The sequence below is a fragment of the Haemorhous mexicanus genome, chromosome Z (genome assembly GCF_027477595.1).
Source record: "Haemorhous mexicanus isolate bHaeMex1 chromosome Z, bHaeMex1.pri, whole genome shotgun sequence".
Classification (NCBI taxonomy): Eukaryota; Metazoa; Chordata; class Aves; order Passeriformes; family Fringillidae; genus Haemorhous; species Haemorhous mexicanus.
Genome location: NC_082381.1, coordinates 5,146,521 through 5,170,270, shown reverse-complemented (window position 1 = coordinate 5,170,270; position 23,750 = coordinate 5,146,521). Strand labels below are relative to the sequence as shown.

Genomic DNA, 23,750 nt, shown 5'->3' with positions numbered 1-23,750 from the left:
CCGCCCCCGCCCACCCGCGGCCCCGGCGGAGCTGTCCTCCCTGCCCGCCCCTGGGTGGAGCCGTGTCCCGGCCGGAGCGGGTGGGAAGGGCGTCGGAGCTGCTTGACGTGGGTTAAACGTTCTGTGCCGGCCGTGGTATGGCGGAAGGGTCGGGGCAATGATTGGACCCCTGCATTCGACACTGGAGAGGCCACACCCTTGCTCTCCTCCAGCGGCGAGAATGTTCTGCTTTCCTCCGTGTTGCTTGAAGATTAACTGTGCGAATTGTTCAGAGACAACACAGCAGATGAGGGAAAAATGACAGGAAAAAATCTGAGTGGTAAGGAGAGAAAGAGAGGGATTAATAATACTTGTATTAAGACTTGAGATACTTTTGTGAAGAAGATGGGAGAGCCAAGCAATCCAGTGCCAGTGCAGAGGAACTGCAGAGAAAGTCTTGTAGTATTTGCAATTACTTAGAGTCAGGAGTGTGACAAATATGGCTGCTTTTTCCTGAGCCTCACAGCCCTTCACTTTACAAAATTACATTTGATTAAGAATTGGAGTGACTGAAGCAGAGAGTTTCTTGGAAAGGATGTGCGCATGTTTTAAGTGTAAGCAGAGGGGAACCTGGTATTGAGAAACCACCAAAGACCCAGAGATGAACTGAATAAGAAACGTTGTGTAAGGAACAGCCTAGAAAGGAGGCAATTTGAACTTGCAGTGTTGGTGTGCTCAGGCTGTGGGCACAAAAGGAGACTTGGATGGACTGAATCTCCTGTAAACAAGAAATACACAACCTTGTGACCAGGGTTGTGCTGAGCATCACTCATTACCTGTTCCAAACCTCTATTCTAAATTAAAAGGACCTACAAAACCTCAAATATTGTCTCTCCCTCAAACTGTAAGAGTCATAGCGTCCATCAATTTGCTATGAAAGCCCAACACATGGGTGTGAAATGCATCTGCTTTGGTAAGGTGGGGGGTTGAGACACAGCATTGTGAGCCATTCACATATTACCCAGATGTGTCTGCAGGTATGCAGGTAAATTTGGAGCTTTGGCACACCTGGGACAGTACCTAAAGCAATCTTTGATCCAGCAGAACCATGCTGCTTCCAGGAGGAAAGGCCCTATGTGAGATGGTCTGGGAGCTGATATCTCTCCCACCTGCTGGTGACCCTGAGGTTGTGAGCAGAAGGCTCTGGAGGGCAAAGGGAAATCCTCTCTTTTGTGAGAGGATTTGTGGGCCTGGAGTCTGCTGAGGAAATAGCTGAGCACAGAGCACAGATTCATCCCACAGGTGGGAACAGAATGGCTTTGGCCAATCAGTTCCAGGTGCTGTCAGTGGCAGATGAAGAAAGGGATTGCAGGTTGCACACTCAAGGAAAGGGGTTGGACAAATGGGCCCGAGAACACAAGAAGCAGCCAGCCTAAGATAATAAAGTGGAAAAGTGACATCTTCAGGCAACCAGTGACTGGGCAAAGCAAAATAGTACCCAAAACACTCACAGCAGACTAACTGCCCTAAAAGAGATAACCGGATTCCAAATTCAGTGGAGCAAAGCCCTGTGCATTAATATTTCTGGGGAAAAGGTCTATTTTTGTGTCAGCATACAAATCAGCCTTTCATTCCTTAGGTTGTTAACTGGAACCACAGCAGCTGCTTTGTGATAACACAGTGCCAGGCACCACAGGAGAGCAGGTATGAAACACAGCCCTCAGTGTGTCCTGTGGCAGCTGGCACATCTGTTCAGTGCCTTCTGGATCAGATCATAGAGGTGAAGTAAAGGAAGGAAAAGTCTCAGAAAGAAGAAAAAAAAGAAAAAATAGAAAATGCATATTAGTGGAACATACTTCCAAATAAAAGTACTAGATCTGTTATACGTCTGTACAGGTCTCTGACTTCAAAGCAAATGTAGCTCTCTCCTTAAAAACAATTACAATAGATAAATAAATAGGATCAAGGGCTTGTACTTCCTAACCCCCTTAATTGCCTTGTACACTGGCTACAGACGGTGATTCTATCTTGTTCTGCTATTTTGATCATTGGTGCTTTGAAGCAAAAGTAGAAGCACCGGTGTCTTGAAAGACATCCCTTTATTAATGGCTTATTTGTGCAAGAGGCACTTTCATGTTACCAAAATGTGATAAGCAATAACAAGATTAATTTTAAAAGCTGACCTTTGAAGCAGAAAGCTTCAGTCCTTGCTCAAAATTTTGTCCTTGAGGTTTGTTCTGGTGTCTCCTCCTCTTGGTGTGACTTTATCCTTACCTCATTGTAAGATAAGGATAAAGCACATCATTGTAGTTAAGGTTGTGCTCTGAAAATAGGATAATTTTTGGTTTTCCTCTCAGTATTGTGAAGCAGCCAGTGGTGTTGCTGTGGACATTAAATGGAATGAAGGGTGGTGCTGCAGGGTGCTGTGCTAGGTACACATTAGTTAGGGCCAACAGTGGAACTGTATTTGATAAGATCAGGTACTTTACCTAATGATATCCACCCAGTGCGGTGTACATCAGATCACACAGCAATGTATCACTCCACAGCATCCTTGATCTAGCCAACAATTGCTGCTTATTGATGTTATTTAGGATGTTATAATTCTCCTGACAGACAAGCTGACTAAAGAAAATGAACACACATAAAGCTGTAGCCAATGCAGTTGAACTGAGTTCTTGCTTTTCCATTGAAAGAAATTGCAATTATTATTATTATTATTATTATTATCATCATCATCATCATCATTGGATAGTTACTCTTACCTAAGTAGCATAGTAGGATACTTACAACTCACATGTGGGGTGAGAGACACTGATCATATTTTGCCCAGGTGTAGGAAAGAAATTCCATTGTCTCCTGACCAGAAGGGACTTGGATAGAAATGTTTCAGTTGCTTATACAGGCTGCACAAAAATTCTCACTTACTTCTGTTTTGTCATGTTCCTTCCCTAGTTGTCTTCCTCCTGTAGAGAAATACTTGATGCTAAATGGAGAATATTTGTGTGAATTGAAGGTGCTCTCTCCGTCCACTGACACCCAGAACATCCTGGCAGGCAATCTAAAAAAGACAGAATGGAAGATTCCAGTCAGTGAGAAACCCAGGCTGGGAAGTCTCAGCAGGGATTATTAGTGATTGCCTTGCTGCCTCACTGCCCAGCTGCCATAGTGATCAGGAGAAATTAAAAGCCCAGGAAAAGGAGCACAGGCTTTACTATCTTCTTCCCTTTCCTTCACTCACTCTCTTTAATTTTTTTTTTCTTTTCTGGCACAACACTACCTTAATTTGCTGTCTGTGCAGAGGATTCCTGTGTGCAAACTGTCCTGGAAATAGAGATATGAAGAGTTTCCTGAAAAGGAGCTTATGGCCACTATCCATACTTATTTAATAGTGCATTAACAGTAGGTGTATTTGAATTTTAAATAAAGGCTCTTCACAATCCTGGTAAACTTTTTACTGGTGCATTTAGAAACCAGAGAAAGAAAACAAGCTGTGTTTGAAAATATTAATTACTCAGCAGTGAAAATTACAGAATTTGCAAAATCAATTACAGAATCTCTAATCTAACCCTCCACCTTTATACTTGCCAATGTAGTCATTGTCATTATACCTGGTTTTACTTCTAGATCATGGACTAGTCACAGACTTATATCTTTTTTAAGTCTAACCTTAAGACTTTCAAATAATAAATTTACCATACTGAATTAAAAATATTAACTAGGAGTGAAGTACTTGAGTCTCCATGTTGCATCCATTACTGGGTGGAATGAAAAAAGGTTAACAAAAACTGTTCAGCTGAATGGAATTAAAACATCTTAAATTTCAAATAAGGCTGCCCCTTAGAGATTTGAAGCAGTTATAAAATAGTTACATTTTGATACAATTTTCCCAAGAGTCTTTGTGTAGTTAAAACCTTGTACAAGTGGTACTCAGACTTTCCTAGACAGGCCATTTCTCTCGTGCCAGCATCTGACCTTTAGTTCTAGAAGTGCTCACCTAAAATTTGCAGTGAGAGAGAGCAGAGAAATTGCTAACACTCTGTGCTTCTCACACAGATGCAGAATTTGTTAGTGCAAAGAACTCAGGGACCATACAAAATAACTTTGCTTCATTTTGCAAGAGAAAGTAAAAGTTTTCCAGCAGTCCCTGGGGGATAATTCCTCCTGACTCTCAGTTTGGAAATCTTCTGGTTTGCCTTTTCACCTCATTCTCTTTTTTAGCATCAGCTTTTTTTTTTTAACAAAAAGTACAGTGTAGCAGGCCATTCTTCTATGTTGCAAGACAGAGCAAGTAACTGAGAGCTAATGTATTTTAACAGATATTTTGAAGAGCTACTAGACTCTATGTCTAATTAAAATATTTGTCCCTTTCTTAGAAATACTCTGTGGTCCACAAGAGTCAGAAGGTTGGAGCAAGACAGGAAGGAGGTTGGATCACCAGAGGATATGCCACTAAACTGGCCAAGGTACATGCAGTTCTCTGAGTGTCACCAGGCTTGCAGTATTTCTGCAGTTCCATCATCATTTATCACATTTCTGTGCTGGCTCACTCTGGTGTTCTTTTCGCTATGAACAGCCTTTTCTAATGGTTTGATTGGAGCAGCTAAAGAAGCAGAGGCAAAGGATGTGTGTGGTGGGGAGGGGTGCCCAATAGTTTCTAAAGTGAACTGGACTACAGTGAGTGTGTTTCTGTCATCTTCAGATGTGTGCAGCTTGGGTAGAAGAGATTACAGGAACATGATTTAATAATTAATCTGCAAGATTAATTAGCTATTGGTAAGAGCCTGAAAAGTCTAGTTGTGGTTGTTTGTAGGAGACTTTATAGAGGGAAGACTTGGGAAATGTATGAAAGGTGGTTAGTCCTGAAAAGAACCAAAACCAAATGCACAGACCAGGATGAAAATGAGATTAAAATACTTTAGCCTTTTTAGAGAATACTAATGTACCCTAGACAGCCAAGCCAGCATGAATCCATTCCTGCTGGAGCTGTGTTTCCTTTGACTGTTGCTGTCTGAAGTTAAACACAGTGGCCCTGACATATAAGCTCATTATGTCTCCAATAAACGGCAGAGGACTTTGAACACTCTTTGTCCCCAGTGATCAATATTGAGTCTGAAAGGAAACAAAGAGAAAGCCACTGCCACTCTATGTGATTTGGTTAATATCCTCAATATTGTATTTATATTCAAAGTAGCCATCAGAAATGTCTGCTGCTTTTTACAAAAGCAGAATGCAAGCAGGAAATATTAATTGAGGTTTTTACCCCTATAAATAATTAGCAGGGAAAGAAAATTATTTTCAAAGTTAGCCTTTGAAGTGAACAGCAGATACCTACAAGGAGAACATATCCATTGTGCAGCTGACAGTACAGGAATAACCAGGCAATCATCTGGTATGTGTATGTAAAGGAAGTTCTGTCACTACAGAACTTCTCAGTGTTTGTGGAACAGGTACAGCCTTTGCAGGTTACTTACATACTGGCACAAGAAGTTATGCTAAACACATTATTTATTCCTCCTGCTGGAATGCAATGGCTTTGGATTTTTTCCTAAGGAGAGCAGCCTTACAAAACTTTTTTTCAGTGTCTCTTTTTTTTTTTTCTTCCTTTTCTGTCTTTTCACAGGTTCCTCCTTGTCCCTAGTAAGTGTTGAGTGTTGCACACGCTTCTCAAATTTCATTGCAACTGGCTGAAGGAGGTAAGCCCCAAACGTGTTTGGTGCTACTTCAGGCAGTGCCTTGCAGATCAGAGCTGAGCGTGTCCATCCTGCTGAGCAGAACCTTAGGACACCCTGAACAGGAAGCTGTTTGTTTGATTTGTTGGGTGAATAATCAGCACAAGCAGCTCAAAATAAACTGGAGTGTGCATAGCCTCGTGCCCTTGCCTTCTGGTAAAAGCATGAGGCAGTAGGAGGAAAGCCAAGGAATCAGGAGGGCACAGGGAACACGAGTTGGAGTGAAGATAATTTGACAGTGATGTGCAGGACACAAATAACACAACTCTGAGCACACCAGGCTTCTCAGTTCAGCTCCCCCAAGACCTTGAATGTCTGCCCTGCCTGCACATTGAGCAAGTATCTAAACACCACCTGCCTGCATTGTTCTGCCTCTGACACTCATGCTTATGAAAAACAGGAGCTGTACCTGATCTCAGGCAAAACAAAAAAAAATATTATTCCCATTTCCCTGCACAAATGCTCAGTGCTATCAGAGCTGGTACAGTGGATGGCAGAGGGGAAAGGTGCTTTCACAATGGAAAATATTGGGATCTGGATAGTTGAGCTGAACTTTTGCTAACTGGATAAATTCTCATCCGAAGATTTTTTTCTGATCATAGTTTTAAAGTCCTGTATTGTACAGGCTGAATAATTTAATAATTAACTATTTCTCCTGAGCATTTCAGGTTGCAGTTAGGTTACTGCAGGAGCAGTTGAGTCCCCAAATGTTCATCTCTGCTTTCCAAAGCCCTCCCAGCTTTCCAATGCCATTTGGTGTGGGGAACTACAGGGACAGAGTGACCCAACTAAGACATAACTCACCTGAAGAAAAAGTTCATTTTTCAGCTACATCAGTGTCCCTTGTGCTCGTGCACAGCAGGAAATAGCACCATGATAAGAATGGATGAGTAGTCAGGAATTAGAGGCTTCCACTGTCCTTCTGTGCCACTGCCCCAAAATCACTTGAGACTCTTTTCCCTCAGTCTTTTGGGTCTAACAGAAGCTGCTTTAAAGAAATCATTCTTTAAGGATGATATTCAATAGTCTAGTGTACCCTGGAAAGCATGTAACTGAGCAAAGAGGGAGCTGGGAAGACTGAACAGAAATCACAAAAAATTACAATGATCTAAATATTTATTCCCAAAGCTCCAAAGCTTCTGGCCCTCTCTTTCTTCCTTCCTTCCTTCCTTCCTTCCTTCCTTCCTTCCTTCCTTCCTTCCTTCCTTCCTTCCTTCCTTCCTTCCTTCCTTCCTTCCTTCCTTCCTTCCTTCCTTCCTTCCTTCCTTCCTTCCTTCCTTCCTTCCTTCCTTCCTTCCTTCCTTCCTTCCTTCCTTCCTTCCTTCCTTCCTTCCTTCCTTCCTTCCTTTTTTTTTTTTTTAATTGATCCTTGTAATAAATTCTGCTGGCTAAAACTTCATCCAAAATGTAATCCTGAGTGCAGTGTGGTGTTTCTGCTGATGCTGCTTCATAGTCACTCTCCCACATGCACACTGAAACAGAAGTGGAAAAAAAATTGTTTTTAAAAATTCTGCAACTCTTATCCTGGGAAGAACACAGTAATGGACCTCCTAGGAATGTATACTCTCTTTTCCACCTCCAGTACTCTCTTTTTTTCTCTGCTCTGTTCCAGGATCTGCTGTGTTTTTAATGCATCAACTTTTGAAGGCTTGAGAGCATTTAAGGAGAAGGTGGAGTATGAATCACTGTCATTAAAAAGAGAAAAAGAGACAGAGGTGGTCAGCAAAGAGGGTGTCTTAGATTGGAAATGGGTGTGTTTATTGTTAATTGGGCAGTTTTCTTTATCTCTTCCACAACCAATCCTGTTTCTGGGAAATATTTTCTGTTAATGTGCCATTGAGTGTCACTGCATGACTGATAAAATTACATAATCTCACATTGTGAGATGCTCTGCCCAGGGGGAGGAGCCAAGCATTCCTACCTGGATATAATCAGAGATTTGGAAGACCACAGCCAGCCTTTTCCCCTGGATTTCCAGAAGAAGACCAGGCCCATCTACACCACCACTGGATCTTCAGAGGAAGACTACACCCTTCTACAGGATCACTGCTTCAACAGAACCACATCTGCCACTCCGGGAGGACAGCACCCACCATTTCAGTTGGATTGGTACCAACTCCCTGACCAACAGGGTGTCAGGGTGTATTCTGACTGTCAGTGTTTTTTTGTATTACAGCATTGTTTATTTTATTTTTTTTTAAATTTCTTCCCTAGTAAAGAATTGTTATTCCTGCTCACATGTCTTTGCCTGAGAACCCCTTAATTTCAAAATTATAACAATTCAGAGGGAGCAGGTTTACATTTTCCACTTCAGGGAAGGCTCCTGCCTTCCTTAGCAGACTCCTCTCTTTTCAAATCAAGACAGATGGATTTGGGAAAGCAAATCACCTGAGAAACTATGATTTATTATTTTGAGAGAGTAACATGTATCTTAGTAAGCTGATGGGCCTTCCAGCATGCCTAACCTGTTTCTAGGAAGTCACTACAGGAATCCAACTGGTGCTTGAATGTGTTGTTTATTTTGGGTATTACTGTTCCTTTGGCTTTCTCCCCTTCTTCCATGTTGTCTCTGCAATAAAAAGCCCTAGGTGTGGGACAGCTTTGCCAGGAGGAAGAGTAAGGATCACAGGCATGCAAAGCTGATTTCCTTTGTTAATCATGGTTATAAGAGGGAATAATAGAAATTGCTATCTTAAAATTAACATATATATCACTAGAAGCTTCTGATTACAGGACTGGACACTAGCAACATTCTAGCTGTGCTCAACAGAACATGGTATTTTACTGAAAGGACCTAAGGGATTTTTTTCTTGGTAGGTTTTTTAATTTCCCTAAGATCCTTCTAAGATATAAGAGAGGTCTGAGCCTGAAAACAGTTTAGCCCAAATACATGCACTTGCATTTTCTGGAGCTGCAGGCACAAACCCAAGGAGTTCCTACAATGACAGACAGTAAGCTTTCCCTGAAGCATCTTTCAGGTAACCAGTTAATTAGGTGTTATGGTCACAGGGCTGAAGGGTGTGTGTGTATATAAGAGCCGGAAGTGGAACACAGAGAAAAGCACTGAGGGGTGGGAGGGAGGGGGAGTGAACTGATCAGAGGCAGTCTTGGGGCAGTTTGATAAAATGTTTGAATCCTGAACAGGCTGATATAAATCTTTGTGTAGCTGCTGAGCCTCCCCACTTCAACCAATACACTTGTGGAGACTTCACTGCAGACTGAGAAAGCTTTTTACCTGTCAGGGTGGCACACACATAAACAACCTGCTGGTGACTCTTGACACTTTTCTGCTCGGGTTTGCGGGGCCCCGGTGATCCTCTCCCCTCCCGGGAGTCAGGCGAGGGGTCCGGAGCAGCCAGCAGGTCCCAGCGGGGTAGGGCAGCGACCCCGAGGCGCAGGAGCTGGCGGGGACATCAGGCAGAAGTGACATCGGGCAGAGGGGACACCCGGCAAAAGTGACACCCGCCAGAAGTGACACCCGCCAGAAGTGATACTCACTGAAGGTGACAGGCGGCCGTGGTGACACCGGGCTGATGTGACACCCTGGCTGGGGAGGGCTGGGGGAGCTGCGCTGCCCTGCGGTTGTTCCGCCGCTCCCAATGGAGCCTTCGGGAACCGCAGAGCAGGAATGAGGAGCTCCGGCTGCGCAGCCGTCACTGCCCCGGGCGTCGGCCTGGGGCTCGGGATTTACTCCCGGACGTGCTTCCAGGGCCGGTCCCCTCCCCGTTGTGCGGTGACCCCCTCCGGCCATCTCCCCTTCCCCTCCTTCCTTGAGCATCCCTGTGCTGGCGGAGTCACATGTTTGGTCTTTGATGCATTTAATCCCACCCTCAGCGCCCGAGAGGGAGGAGAGAAATTCGCGGAAGAGAAGTGAGCCACACGCCGAGAGCAGGATCCCGGCGGGAGCGGAGCTGCGGGAGGGAGGGAGGCGGGAGCGGCCGTGCGGGGCTGCCCAGCGGATCGGGTAAATCTCCCGCTCGGATCGGGGAATGGCCCGCTGGGACCGCGCTGTCCCGGGGGATCCTTCCTCTTTGGGGGATAAGGGGGCGGGCGGTGCACCGAGGCTGGGGAACGGGGAAAGGGAGGGGGCACGAAGTTATGGCTGATGAGCAGCCACAACTGCTCATCGGGGCTGGGCTTGGCTGCTGTGGCTGCGGCACCCGAGCCAGCAGGGAGGTGAAAACCCTCCAGGGATCGAGGAGATGTTCTGTGCTTGCTCCGGGGATATGCCTGTACATGGTGACGAGCGAGGACAAGTGGCCGGAGCCCGGCATCGCCCCAAGAAACGGCCCCTCCCTTAGGGGAGGTGGATGGAACTCTCAAGGGAACGGGGAAAAGCCAGCCAGCGTCTGCCCTGAGCTTGGTGCCACCCGGAGGAGCCCTCGCCCGAGGTAGAAGCGTCGCCAGAATCTCTCTGGTCTGAAATCCGGGCAAGGAGCTGAGGACTGGGCACTCTGAAATGCCCTCTGTGTTTGTCTGCAGGAGAGCAGAGAGTGGAGGTGGGATCAGCTTTTCTTATCTAACGCCCTCTCCTCTTTGACCATCCCCACTGAGGTAACTGCCATTAATCCCGGTGCTTTACGGGTCACCTTGTGCTACCTGGCAGCTCTCCCGAAGGGAACGAGTAGCACCTGAGAAACTCAGTGGCCGAAGTCGTTGACATTTAGAGTCAAAGGCTGTTGAGGAAATCTGCAGTTGTGCTGTGATGCAGCAAAACATGAATCGATGCTGATGTACACTACAGGTTCCTGGGCTGGCTTCTCTCCTGCAGTCACTGAGAAAATAATTTATGTACAATCATTAGGGCGCATCAGGTTCAGCAAGCATTTGCAACCGCAAAAGCTAGGAGGAACACTCTCCTGCACATGTGAAATCTGCTGATTTCTTTTCTGGTCCAACAGAGGCATTACTAATTGTACCAGAGATTATTTTTCAGCTTGTGCATTTACCTCATTTTCTCCCCTTGGGGCTCAAGCAGCTCAGCAGGATCCCCCAGAACCAGGGCATTCCATTCACCACGCCTTCCTGTGCAGGATAAACACTCTGGCTCCTGCCTTGTCGGGGGAGGGGAGAAAGAGGGTGTATATTCCACAGGCACAAGTGGTGAATACAGAGAAATCAGTAGTTTAACAATAGTAGAGAGTTTCTTCAAAGAGGAATGCTTTTTATCAATATGATGAAACATTTTTCTTTCAAACAGAGTTTGACTCACAATACTCTGGCTGTTGTCTTGCACAGTTTTGCATTTTGATTGGTACATAGACCTGTCCCAACCGGAAATTTACAGGTTTGTCATCAAAGGCCTTTGTTCACAAATATTCTATTTCTGTATTCCTGTGCGTTATTCTTCACAGTCATAAACAACAGTAAAGGTACAACATCTGCAGTGTTGGCAGCCATCACCGCATCTGTTCCTTTTCTCTCCCTCCATTCTTACACCCACAGCTCTACTGGCACAGGTGAATTTTAAAGAGAATTCATCATTGTGGGAATAACAAAAAGGTGTTTTTAATGATTAGATGATGATCGAATGATATTTAATGATAAATTGCAAATAGTGATTAAGGAATAATTCAATTATAAATTAACAATCATTTAACAATAATTTATAATTAAGCTGTAATGAAATGGTAATTGAACCATGTTTTAGTTTCTGATTTCAACAATGATTTAAACCATGATTAGATTCTGCTACTTACTTCTACACGTAAAGCTATAGCTGGATATATAAATGTCATGAACATACATAGGATGTACTTGCAGAAACGTGTTGGGACTGCTGGGGTCCTTCTGACACAGAGAGGGAACTTCAGTGACAGGCTCACCAAGCTGGTAAGGGCTCTAATTTAAAGTTGCTGTGGGAGGGGAACTTCAGACATTGCAGTGTAAAGCCAGGGCTAGCAAGAGAGGCCCAGAACATGGGGAAGGATCACAGGTCAGCAGGAGCATTCAGGTAGCACAAAGGAATTCCAGCCACTACTTTGCGTTCATCAGAGTCCAACTTACCTGCCTCTGTGCAAAGGCATGGGGAATGAATACAGGGAGCTGGAGTCATGGGCACACCTGCAGGGCTGACAGCTCCTTGGCATCATGGCAATGTGCTGGGGTGGCTCCTGAGACTGCAGCGGTGTAATGGAAAGGTACAGAATCTTTAGCAAGGGCAGGTGGGGGAGATGAGGAGGGGTCACGCTCTGTGTCAGTGACCAGCTGGAGTGAATGGAGCTCTGCCCAGGGATGGATGAGGAGCTGTCCAACAGATGATGAATCAGGATTAAGGGAGGACAGGGACAGGTGACTTTATTGTGGGGGTTTGCTACAGGCCAGTGCACCAGGACGACCAAGTGGATGAGTTCCTCTATAGACAGACTCTTGTGATCACAAGCCCTGGTTCTTTTGGGGCACCTCAACCCCCTGTCACACATACCAAAATCAGAGACAGCTCTCCAAAGTCATTGCCTTAAGTCTCTGTGTTTAGCTGTTACCTTGCAGACCTCTTCTCAGGCTGCTCTCCACTCCCACTCATCTGATCTGACTGCTAGGTAGCAGCAGAGGGAGCATTGCTTTCCCATGGGATTGACCTGCAGGGAGGCAGCCAGGTAAAATGGGCTCTGTGCCTGTTTATGTGATCAATATACATGAGAAACAGAAGTTGGGGAAAGATCTCTAATGAATATATATTGAATTCACAATCTCTTTCACTGGTGGCATAGTCTTATCCTCTTAGTTCAAACAAAATGGACAAAGTGTCATTCACCTGCCACAGCTATGTCCCTTGTTTCTTAGGGCAGTAGCTTTCAAACTGTGCTTCATGGATTTCTAGGGATTTATGAACAACCTGTAAAAGTTAACTACAGTCTGATGAGATTAGCAAGCCAGCCTATGACAAAATTTACATTCAAGTATTAACTCTGCAGTTTCCTGTTTTACCCAATTGGTCACGGTTACACCCTGCCTATTTGTGCATGCTAAATTCCATCTCCTTGGACAGAAGAGGTCTGTACATTCACTGACACCCCCTGAGAAATGGCAGATCAAACCAGACAGCAGTGCCCTCAATTTCTGTCTCAGGCACCACATAATTTTTACAAAGGGCCAAGTCCTCTGCCCCTCTCTAGCCACTTCTCTTATGCTTCAAGCTGTCATTAATCTAACTGTGACAGTGTAACACCTTTAGTACACAGACCATAAGAAACAAAAGTTCTAAGGGAGCTGAGAGCTTAAGTGCAGCAGCCCTGATCTTTGTCTGGCTTATCTGATGATAAGATGACAGATGTCACTCATCATCTACGAACAACAAAAGAACAATTGCTTTCAGCGATGCCTGAGGAGGTGAGAGATATATTTGGTACCTGGCAGTAAAATGCAATCAAATAACAACTACTGGTCTCTTACCATTAAGGTTCCTCTGAATGTTTTTTAGCAGCTCTTGCTGGCATGGTTTGTATTTTCTAGGGAGCCCAGTTCCCAGTTTGGCCTGGAAGTGCAACAATCGGATCAGTGGGTGCTTGGTTTCTGCTGGACACTGCTGTTGTCAAGGGGGGCCTGACACACTGCAGGAATATTATCTGGCACCTGACCTACTAAAAGCTGTCAGAAAACAAGAGGAATTGCAGATGAGAAAATCTGGCCATCTGGCCCAGTAATAGGGATCAGCTCATGGCAGGGACCTCAGGTTTTGGAATTGGAGGATATCTGTACAGTCCCTGTCAGCATGTCCATATGTTACAGGAGATCTCTGTGGCTCCTTGGGAAGCTTCCATTGGCTTCCTCAGATTCGAGCAGGATGTTTGTCACAGCACCACAAAGGCCTTGTCTCTGCCAGAGACGGTTCATCAGCAGGGGAGGTGGTCCTGAGCTGACAGCTCTTCTGCATGGTGCTAGGCTGGGGTGTAGAAAAGCTTTTCACACAAAAGTTTCAGCTTGGGTGCTGCTATAGGACCAAAAGTGTAAAGTACCACTTGTGTGAGCACCATTACTCCCACCACTGCTATGGCCCAGTTGGGACTGTGACAGCCCATGACATTTCAATGACATTTTGCAAGAGCCTGCCTTTGTTCCCTCTTTCACCCCTTTATAGAGAGATGACTCTATGGCTCTGACCAAATGACTTCATCCAGGTGTTTTTATGTTAGGAAAGAAATGGCTTTTCCCACTGACACTGAGAAGAAGTGTAGACAGGCCAAAAGGAGTAATTTAATATTGTAATTGTACAGGAATAGTTGTGTCTTTGTCTCATGGTGCAGGAAGGAGAAGGCAGATAGTCTCTCTTACATCAACTATACAGGAACCTAAAAATTTGCAGCTTTGAAACATACAGGAAACTTTGTTCCAGGAAGACCTCTCTGTGGAGAAGAGTTTGGAGCAGACAGAAAATTAGCTTTTTCTTTTAGAGCACAAGCGCAGCGGACAGTGCTCTGCACCCCAAAGAGTACATTACTTGTTTTTCTACTCTCCTCGAAGTGCAAAGAGGTGAGTTTTGCTGAACGATTCAATTCAGCCAAGTAATTAGGGGACTAATGAAGATATGATATAGATTTGGAATTCGGTGTTTCTAGAAGGAATCTTCATCACGAGAATCCAAGAAAAGAAACAAGCCAAACTGCAGCTTTATATCACCACAGCTTCTAGTTGTGTTTAAGCAGTGGCTCAGTTCTACACAGAACATATGTAAATATGGCTTCCACATGTTTTCTATTGTATGTTTGCAATTATTGCAACTATTTATATGGTTGAAAAGTAGTTATCATTCAGGTTTAATAAAGTGGGGATTTTTAAGCCACTATAAAATCCAAATCTGATTCTTCATTTTCTCCTCAGACTTCTTTTTTTTTTTCCTGTCTGAAATGCCCCTTGCATGAAAAACAAACAAGATGTTTTTCCTCCTAGAAAGTGAAAAAAAATGAAAATGACAGTACAAAGAGCTCCTGAAAGGAGTGTCTCCTCTGAAGTCAGAACCATCCTAATGGCTGGAAAACAGCCTGAGCAGAAACTATGGATTCAAATCCTACAGATAAGAGCAAGCTTCACCTCTGCAGAAGTTGGAATTTATTAATCAATATTTTGAACTCTTAGGTTCCCAGTGTTACAGACAAAAGGTGTGAAGAAGGTCAGTCTCTTCCCTCTCTTCTAGATTTTTCAGCTTGTTTTTCACATTAACTGTGGTATTTGACCTGCTTTAATACACTCCTGACCATCTTTAGCCTCTGTGGTTATTTCACTGCCCAGTGAAAACAGACTTTTTCTCAGCAGACAGAGTGACAAACAGACAGTGTGTCTGTCCATGTGCAGCTGCAGACAGTGTCTATGTCAATGAACACCTCAGGCAGCAGAGGAAGATGTGAAGAGTAGCAGTAGTGTCTGTGTGTGATTTCTGTTTTCTTGAGGCTCCCTGAGCTGCAGAGCTAGAATAAGAGCGCTAAGATGTTGAATTCTGTTACTGGTGAAGTCAGGGTTAAGTCATAATGCTTGGAATTACTACAGTGATTGGATGGCTGCATGGGTGGCTTCCAGTCCTGTGTGCTTTTCCAGGGAAAGCTGGGAAAGGAGGTACCTCCAGAGAGCGTGGTGGTGCTCACCTGCACCACCTCACCGACCCTGCCTTGAGCCGGGAGCTGGGACACCAGCAGGTGGAGTCCCCACACCACTTTGCCAGCACTGTTGGGCTTTGGACTCAGTGTGAGTGCAGCTGCAGGGACCTGGAACATGATCCTTGAACACAAGTTCAAGGGTTGCAGAGGAGCAAGAAGTCAAGTGACAACTTGTTTGATTTAGCTCATGAGGCTGCAGCCACCCCAACTCTGCTGGCCACTAGGGAGGACAGGACAACCATTTTTCCCTCTTCAGTAGAAGATGGTGTGAGGGAAGGAGGTCTTCTTGGGTGAATGTTATCATCATAGAATCATAGGATGGTTTGGGTTGAAGGGACTTACAGAACAGCTAGTTCCAATCTCCCTGCCAGATTCCACTCACTAAATCAGGTTGCTCCAAGAATTATTAATGAAGAAATGCTCAAAGAATTATTACTAAGTGCTTCAATATTTATCCCAAGATCTCATTGCCAGCTCATAAGTTTTGTAGCTCAGAGCTTCAGCATAGCTGGAAGATGGAAAGTAAGATTTATTTCTTGAGAACTAAACTATCTTTTAGTTTTCCTTCATCTCCTTTTCTCACTGTGGTCCGCACTTTCAAGTATGGAGGCTTGCTCAGAGACAGTGATGCTTGTATCAAGAGAAGGCTCAATAGTGTGAGCTGTAGAATATGATTCTGCATGTTTGTGTTCTCTTAATTCTTGTGACAGGTTAGCTGGAAGGCCCAGGATTCTGGATGAATAAATTCATTTAAACGCCAGATCTTTGCATCTGATGGATTTCAGGTCTTCACATCCTGAATCCTTAGGACTTGGATCTAGCAGCTGACGTGCAGCCATCAACTTTAAGGCCTTTACAAGGTTCACTGATGCAGTTCAATGCAGCATTTTTGCAACAGGATTGTGTAACAAGACAGGAAAAGAAAGCTATATGGGAAGAAGCTGCAGATTCTCATGCATCAGTATGTAAATTTGTTCTCAATTTAATTATTCTAAATCTTGTCTTGTGCCCTAAGAGTGCACAAACACTGATGCCACAGTCTACCTAAGGATTCGTTTGAGATCTCACAGCATGAACTGCCTGTTCTCTAACAAATATTTTGAATAACTCTTGTATTAATCTTGTTAAAAGGCCTTTCATAGATGGTTGTCAGATTCTCATATGGCAAGAGGAAAAGGTTCTGCTAATGGTAAAAACCAGCAAATCTGTGACCTCTGTTAAGAAGGCAATTCTGAAGTATCCCCAAAGCCAGACCTTGCTCCCTGTCCTCCAAGTCTTTTCTTGTACAAGATCCATTTTTCTGAGAAAAAGGAGAAAAGCCATGATTTTTTCCATCTACCCAACTTTGCTTACGCTCCTTCAAATGACAGTGCAGAAAAGGACAAAGAATAACATTTTGGAACCACCATTTGATGATCAGAACTTGCTGAAGGCAGAAGGGTAAAAATTGGAGAAACTCTGCACTGAACACCCAGTGTACATTCAGTCATCTCAGTGAGGGGAACATGAGTACTTCAGTTCTTAGGGAGAAGGTATAGGAAATGAAAGGGAGAATGAAACAACAGATTAAAAGTGAGACTACTGACTAAAGAGAATTCATCTGAACAACCTAACCGCCTTGATTTTGGGTAAGCTTTTGTCAGCCAGGCTGTGAGCTCTTCAGGACAGCCAGAGAAACAGACATGGAAAAATCTAACCGGTGAAGGTGGATATTTGCTTAAAGTGAATATATATACAAAAAATATTACATATTTATGTGAGTACTTCAGTTTAAGATTAAAGGCATATATACTTCTAAACTGTGTACTTTTAATTAAGGAGTCAGTGGCTCAATTACAACATGTTCATGTTGCTGTGCCCATATATTTCACAGGGTCTAGTGAGGAGGAGACATCTGAGAGAAACAGACACACACATTACCCTTAGCATACACAGACCCTTAGGGAAGTAAATTAGTGTTTTTGTTATATGGCTTCACATTCTGGGGAGAAGAGTGAAAAAAAACACATTTGGAAGTATGTGAGCAGCAGGAGGGAAGCATGTGTGCCTCCAAAGAGGTAAAAGTTTGTCTCTCCAATATGTGCTAGACTAAGATACTTGTTTTGCTTTGTGGCTGTGATCTAAACATTATTATGTCACTGTCACCAGAGAGGGGTACCTAAACTTTAATTCCAATATGTGCTAGACTAAGAATTCTGGTTTTGCTTTGTGGCTGTAAACTAAACATTATTATGTCACTGTCACCAGAGAGGGGTACCTAACCTTTAACAGAAAGCGACTTCCACACATCCTGGATCCACCTTGCCTGTTGTTACATGTTTGAATCACAGTAACAAACACACTAAGTCCTTTAGAGCTTGGTTAGATCAGAGTTCCTGTGTGCTAAAAAGCCTTAGGGGTCCTTTGCTGGAAATTAAGTTTGGTTCATCTGTCCTCAATGTCCCAGGACTATTCTGTGATGTCTCCACCAGAAGGAATTCCACAGGGGCCTTGTATTTTAGCTTTCTCAGAGACTAGTCCCCTGCTTTCTATTTTCTCTGTCAGTTCCTATTTCACTAACCATCTTTTTTCCTGCTTTCAGGGCTTGGACAACCTGTACAGGTTTGGCGGCAATGGTCCCAGTGGTATCCTGCAGTCCAGGGAGAAGAATGCATTGAAGTGAAGGAGTGAGGGCATGAGCAGTGCAGAAGGGCCCTCTTTCTGCAGCAGTTATGTTCCACCGAGCCTGGCCGCTCTGTGGGAAGTGGTGCCATTGGTCCAGCCCCTTCATCCATCTCCTCATCCTGACTGTGGTGACTTTTGGTGTGCTGGCCCCTTTGATCTGCCACCGGCTCCTGCACTCTTACTTCTACCTGCGGCACTGGCACCTCAACCCCATGAGCCGGGAGTTCCTGGAGCAGAACCAGCAGGAGGGCCAGGATGCCCTCCATTACTTTGAGAAGATGCAGATGCCAAACACCTCTGAGGCTTCTGGCAGCGACGCCTTCCAGCCCTTGCTGCTGATCACCATTATCACGGTGCAGAGGCAGAATGATTTCCACTACGTCTTGCAAGTGGCCTCCCACTTCCACCGCCTCCTCCAGAAATGTGGGGTGCATTGCCAGAGCCACCGCATGCTCCTCTGTAACGTGGAGTCGGACCCCAGTAGCCATCAGGATGTCAGGCTGCTGAGCAGCCTCTTTCCTACGGTCAGTCGTGACAGAACTGGAGAGAATCCTGACCCCGGCCTAAACCAGTTCGAGAAGGAGAAGCAGGACTACGTCTTCTGCCTGGAGCAGTCACTGTTGGTGTACAGCCCAGAGTACATCCTCCTTGTGGAAGATGATGCCGTGCCAGAGGAGGAGATATTTTCTGTCTTGCAGCACCTCTTCTCGGCCCGGTTCTCCAAGCCCTACCTCAGAGACGCTCTCTACTTCAAGCTGTACCATCCTGAGAGGCTCCAGCGCTACTTCAACCCCGAGCCCATGAGGATCCTGGAGTGGCTGGGCCTGGGCATGTTCCTGGGGCCGGTGCTGAGCTGCGTCTACTGCTGGGCCGCGGGGCGGGCAGGCCCCGGCTGGTGCCTGGTGGCGTTCTTCGCTCTGTACAGCATGGCCCTGTCGGAGCTGGTGGGACGGCACTATGGGCTCGAGCTGCGCCGCCTGCACCCCGCACTCTACAACGTGGCGCCGGCCAGCGAGTGCTGCACGCCTGCCATGCTCTTCCCCGCTGCCTCCGCCCGCCGGGCCTCGGGATACCTGCGGGGGCTGCGCTGCCGCCGGGGCTTCGCTAAGGACACCGCCCTCTACTCACTGCTGTGGGGCAAGGGTGAGAACGCCTTTGTGGTGGAGCCCAACCTGGTGCGGCACGTGGGGATGTACTCCAGCCTCCGACTGAACAGCGACCCGAAACTGCTGTGAGCTCCTCCTGCCTTGCCGCACACAAACACCCAGGGCATTCACCGTGGGGCAGAGGGACAGTGTGCAAACTAGGATTCTGTGCTGTTTGCACTGGGCATCCCATGTCTCCACTTGGGCAAAGAATAATTCTCTCTAAAAGTACAAGTTTTCTTAAAAAAAAACAGCTTTTGTTCATGGAGACCCTATTTAATACGAACTTGGAACTAATCACCATGCACCACCTGGGAGGGAAGTGGAGGATTTCAGCTCACTCTCCTTAGCCATTCCCAAAGAAAAGCTCTCACACCAACATGCACGGCTTTCCTGCCTACTCTTCCTGGACAGTGGTTACAAAAATCCTCACATTAGGGCAGCAGAAATGTTGGAGAAAGTGAATGTTTCAAATTTAAGCTCATGAGGAGGGGAAGGCCTTATTTCCCCGTCCTTACTAAGGTCTCACCTCTGACCTGTCTCTGTTCCAAAGCTGTGGTTTTGAGCAGACCTTTCAAAAGCAGAAGTGATTTGCAGGAACTTTCCCACAAAATTCTGCCTAGATACTTCAAAGTTTTGAAATCTCTTTAGTTACTGTCTCCCTGTCTTCATCTCCACCATTCCCACTTTTGCTTCAACCAGAGGCTCTTAAAAACAAAACCTCTGCTGCTTCATTAAAGGTCACCTCTGAAAGTAGGGATAGGAAAACAGAACCACAGCCACTGGGGTCACACAGATGGGCCCCAAAGGCACATTTTCATTGATACACGACACACATTGTACACAATGGTTGCTGTGTTGGTTGGGATCATCACTCGTACTGGATCCATTAAAAGAGGTCTTGTCAGCCATTGAATGAACTTAGATATTCAACATGAATTTACCTTGACTTTTCCTCAGCACAGAGGCGAAGAAAAGATTAGATCAGATGTTGTTGTTGTGCAGGATCCTTGTTCATTCCGGAGCTGTAATTCACAGCTCAGCTGGAGGGGTTCCTTCTGTCAGAAAGCAAAATACCTGTGGGAAGCAAAGACAGCTGCTCATAAAACAATCAATAATAGCACAGCACATCAAGGGGCCACTGACAGTGACCATGTCTCCTGGTTGTTATGTGTCTGGGAGAGGTACTTTGCACCAGGGCTTTGGGCAGAGTTAAATAGAAAACCTTACAGATGACAAGAGACCTCATACTGAATGAAAACAGGCAAAAATTGGGCATATCTGATGAAAAGCCTACTTTGGCTTTAGTTAGCTTTGAATCAAATTCATTTCAAGGTGGCATTTATTTGAACTATTTTAAAATATTCCTTGCTTTGGAATGAGCCAAGAAAATCTTTTTTGTTGAGTTTAATCAGTGGGGGTTGTTTGGTTTTTTCTTTTTGGTAACAAACAGGCTCTGCTTTGAATTTTCTTGTCCCAGGTCTCTGCCAGGGGATTTATGCCTTAAGCTCTTAACAAGTCTGATTAGTAGGGGAGAAATACCTAAAGCTCTTGAGAGATGAAACCAAAGAAAATGGCAATCCTCCCTCTGTCAGCATGCTGGGTATCAGTTACACAGGACAAAGGGACAGTGCAGGTTAGCTGAGAAACAGCATCAGAGCAGTGCTTTGCTCTCCAGTAATCAGCTGGATACCTTCAGAATATCTTTGGAAATTAGAGTAAAAACTTCTTGTGGGTTCCATGCCATCCCAAAGGCAAGGCCTTTAGGCCTCCTGGCAGAGGACACCAGAAAAATGGCACAGGCAAAACCACATTTTGTTCCCAGCCACTGGAAGCCCTGGAGATGCCAGGGTAGTCACACCGTGGCAGGTGGGCAAATCTCTCCTCTGGCTTCACTGCACTGGAGTTTGGGTGTCAGGGTTTGAGTGTCACTGTGTATTTATTTCACCAAGTGCCTGCACATACAACTGGTTTCTGCATCTTCAAATGTGAATGTTTCAGTGTGTGCTCTTCTCTCTTTTATATCTTTGTACTGTACAAATCCAGGACAGTGCTCTGTTCTTTTCATTATTATTCATTCTTGCAAGGAAAATCTCACTGCAAGAAATGGGAGAGAATGGAAAAAGGAAGAGGGGAAAGAAAGCAAGCAAGAAAGCAAGCAAGCAAGCTAGCAAGAAAGAAGTTGTATCCAGTTAATAAATGTTTTGTTGTGAGGAAATGATTTATCCATTTGTCTCAAAGTTATTTTCCTGTTTGTCCAGTAATACTTTATTTGACATTTTAAAAGTCCCGGAGAGGTCAATAGTTTCACTGTAGCTGGAAATAAAGAACATGAATTTGAGGCATCCCTTCTAAACCAGAAGACAATTTTCATGGCATAAGAGGTGACAGAATTTGACTGCGAGACCAAGCAATGTGCAGAGGGCCCAGGGCTTGAACTTGCCAGTGTGGGAGTTTCAGATAAACCAGCTATGAACAAACTCCTTTGTGCAAGAAGCAGATTAAGAAATTCTTTATGTCCTTCTGGGACGATTTCCTAAAGTGCACAACTCACCTTCACAACAGAGGTGCTGCTTTGCTGAGCCTCAGGAAGCTGTTCTGAGTTACTCAGGTACTTGCACACTGCCCACCCTGCCAATGGGGCATCCCAGGAAACGGTTCCTGTGGCTGCCTTCCAATCTCCCAGAAGCAGATTGAGTCTTGTTTCTCTTTTCTGTGCTGCATGTTTTACTAGAAATTAGAAGTCAGGGAAGTGCATGTCACCCTCAGAACAGAGAATGGGAGGCTACTGTGAATTCTTAATTCCTGTTGGATTTTCTTCTGCAGTTCAGGCTAAAAATGCAGTAATCAAACACGCAAAAGCCTTTTCCCTCTCTTTTCCCTGAGGGGAGTGGAGCTGAGCTGCCCCATCTCAGAGTACGGAAGTTCAAAGCATGGTATTAGCTCCCTGAAATGTGCCCTTAAGAGCTTGGTGTCTTTCAATTTAAAACAAGCTTAGTGACTACTTTTGAAACAAACAGCATGGATTTGCTTGGGTGTTGGTTCATTCCCAATAGTTTGGAGACGTCTTTAATGCAGCAGTTGCTGCTTGCACAAGAGGAGTCTTTCTTGATGGGCCATCAGCAGGACCCAAGGCTTTATTGTCCAGGACAGTTCAGGGGGAATTATTAACTTAAACAAAAACTACATTTGTTTCCAAAGCGTGTCCAACACAAGCATGATGCAGGCAGAACACAGGACATAAACTAACAGGTCTCTACTAGATTAGAAGCCCAAGAGGATTTTCTAACTCCAGTAGGTATCAATGTCTTACTGAGAGGGCACTGCATTTGAAGAGAGAAAAGCCTTCCTTCCTGTGGTGAGGAGCTGTGAATCACTAGATTAGGTATTTCAGCAGCAATTTGTCTGGATACAGGCTGAATTGTTTGATGGGGTGGGTTTTTTGGGGCTGGTTTTTCTCTTTTTTGTTTTTTCTTTTTGGTTTTGGTGATTTTTTGGTCGGTTTTTGTTTTTTGGATTTTTTTAAACTAAATTTATTTACAAGCAAACTTTCCACAAAATAAACAATGTTTCTGTAAAGACTCTATTAATAGTCTCTTCTTTCTGTGTCCCACTGTTTGTTTTCCTGATTGGCAGATCCATCTTTCCTTACCATATTTGACAAAGAAAGATACTCTCATGTTCATGCATTGGCACAGATGTTATAATTTTGATCCAACTCCACTCAAAGCTGGTCTTATTAGACCAGGTTTCTCAGGCCCTTCTCCAATCAAAATCGAGGCATTTTAACAAGGACCTGAGGTAAAATCAGGCTCTGAGTGCTGGAATTTAACCTTGGCTTACTTTTGTATAGAGAGGGTACATATTTCACAAAATAAAAAAGGTAATTTTCTGAGAGAGATAGTTGTAGTTACAAAGGCATTGGCAGTTTCTCTCCCAAAGTCAGAGTTTCATCTGGTGTATTTTCACACCAACTTTACAGACATCGTACCCGAATTCAGATGGCAGGGCCCAACATGTGGCTGTGAGTAATCTTCAGTAAAACACAATCCTGCCAAAAATGCATGGAGAATTAGGTACTCCATAGTCTGTGCTTCTTTACTGCATGTCTCCATTCTGGAGTAACTTCATTTCCACTGATTATCTGTCCTGACAGCTTGGGGAGAATCTACCCCATCAGCCCGTTTATACACATACCTACAGGTTAAGGGTCAGCAACATCAGTGTTCCTTCCCATGGCTTTGTTCTTCATGGCAAGCTAGAAATGCCATGTTGGTGGCTAGGAAGCTAGGAATGACAGTGATTTTTAAATGCTGATGAAGAGTTACATTCTTTTGTTCTGTTTCTAAGCCTCTGGGCAGCTGTGCCTACTTTCTCTTCGAATTTCTGCCTTGGTGTCCCAGTGTTCCTGGACAGAAGCCACATCTACAAATGGTCCTTTCAGCAAGCTGGTCCAGTTCAGACATCTGCTGTGGTTTGTATTTTGCAAACAATGCAAATATTAACCTAATTGTGCTTTTTTGGGGTACCATGTGCTGCTCAGATATACGGGTAATAAACAGTTAAATGTCTCCCTTTATAGAACCCAGGTGTTTGCCTTCTTGCTTTATTTAAAAACAAAATATCAACAGAAAGGCACAGAG

At 44.7% G+C, this 23,750-nt stretch overlaps 1 protein-coding gene and 2 long non-coding RNA genes across 4 annotated transcripts; 2 read left to right on the top strand and 1 right to left on the bottom strand.

Moving 5' to 3' along the window:
* The first annotated feature begins 72 nt into the window (after positions 1-72).
* On the top strand, positions 73-7,950 carry LOC132322372 (uncharacterized). Of its 2 annotated transcripts, XR_009485107.1 has the most exons (5): positions 73-319; positions 1,619-1,683; positions 4,356-4,445; positions 5,603-5,675; positions 7,324-7,950. It is a non-coding gene; the product is annotated as an uncharacterized LOC132322372 (long non-coding RNA). The 2 variants fall into 2 exon arrangements; XR_009485108.1 differs by lacking the exon at positions 1,619-1,683.
* Positions 7,030-9,487, bottom strand: LOC132322373 (uncharacterized). The gene is made up of 3 exons (XR_009485109.1): positions 9,210-9,487; positions 8,947-9,112; positions 7,030-7,183 (listed from the first exon to the last, which is right to left on the bottom strand). It is a non-coding gene; the product is annotated as an uncharacterized LOC132322373 (long non-coding RNA).
* On the top strand, positions 9,461-21,328 carry PGAP4 (post-GPI attachment to proteins GalNAc transferase 4). The gene is made up of 2 exons (XM_059836774.1): positions 9,461-9,675; positions 17,880-21,328. The coding sequence occupies exon 2, from the start codon at positions 18,010-18,012 to the stop codon at positions 19,195-19,197; it is 1,188 nt and encodes a 395-aa protein (XP_059692757.1). The 5' UTR covers positions 9,461-9,675; positions 17,880-18,009; the 3' UTR covers positions 19,198-21,328.
* The last annotated feature ends 2,422 nt before the right edge of the window (positions 21,329-23,750 follow it).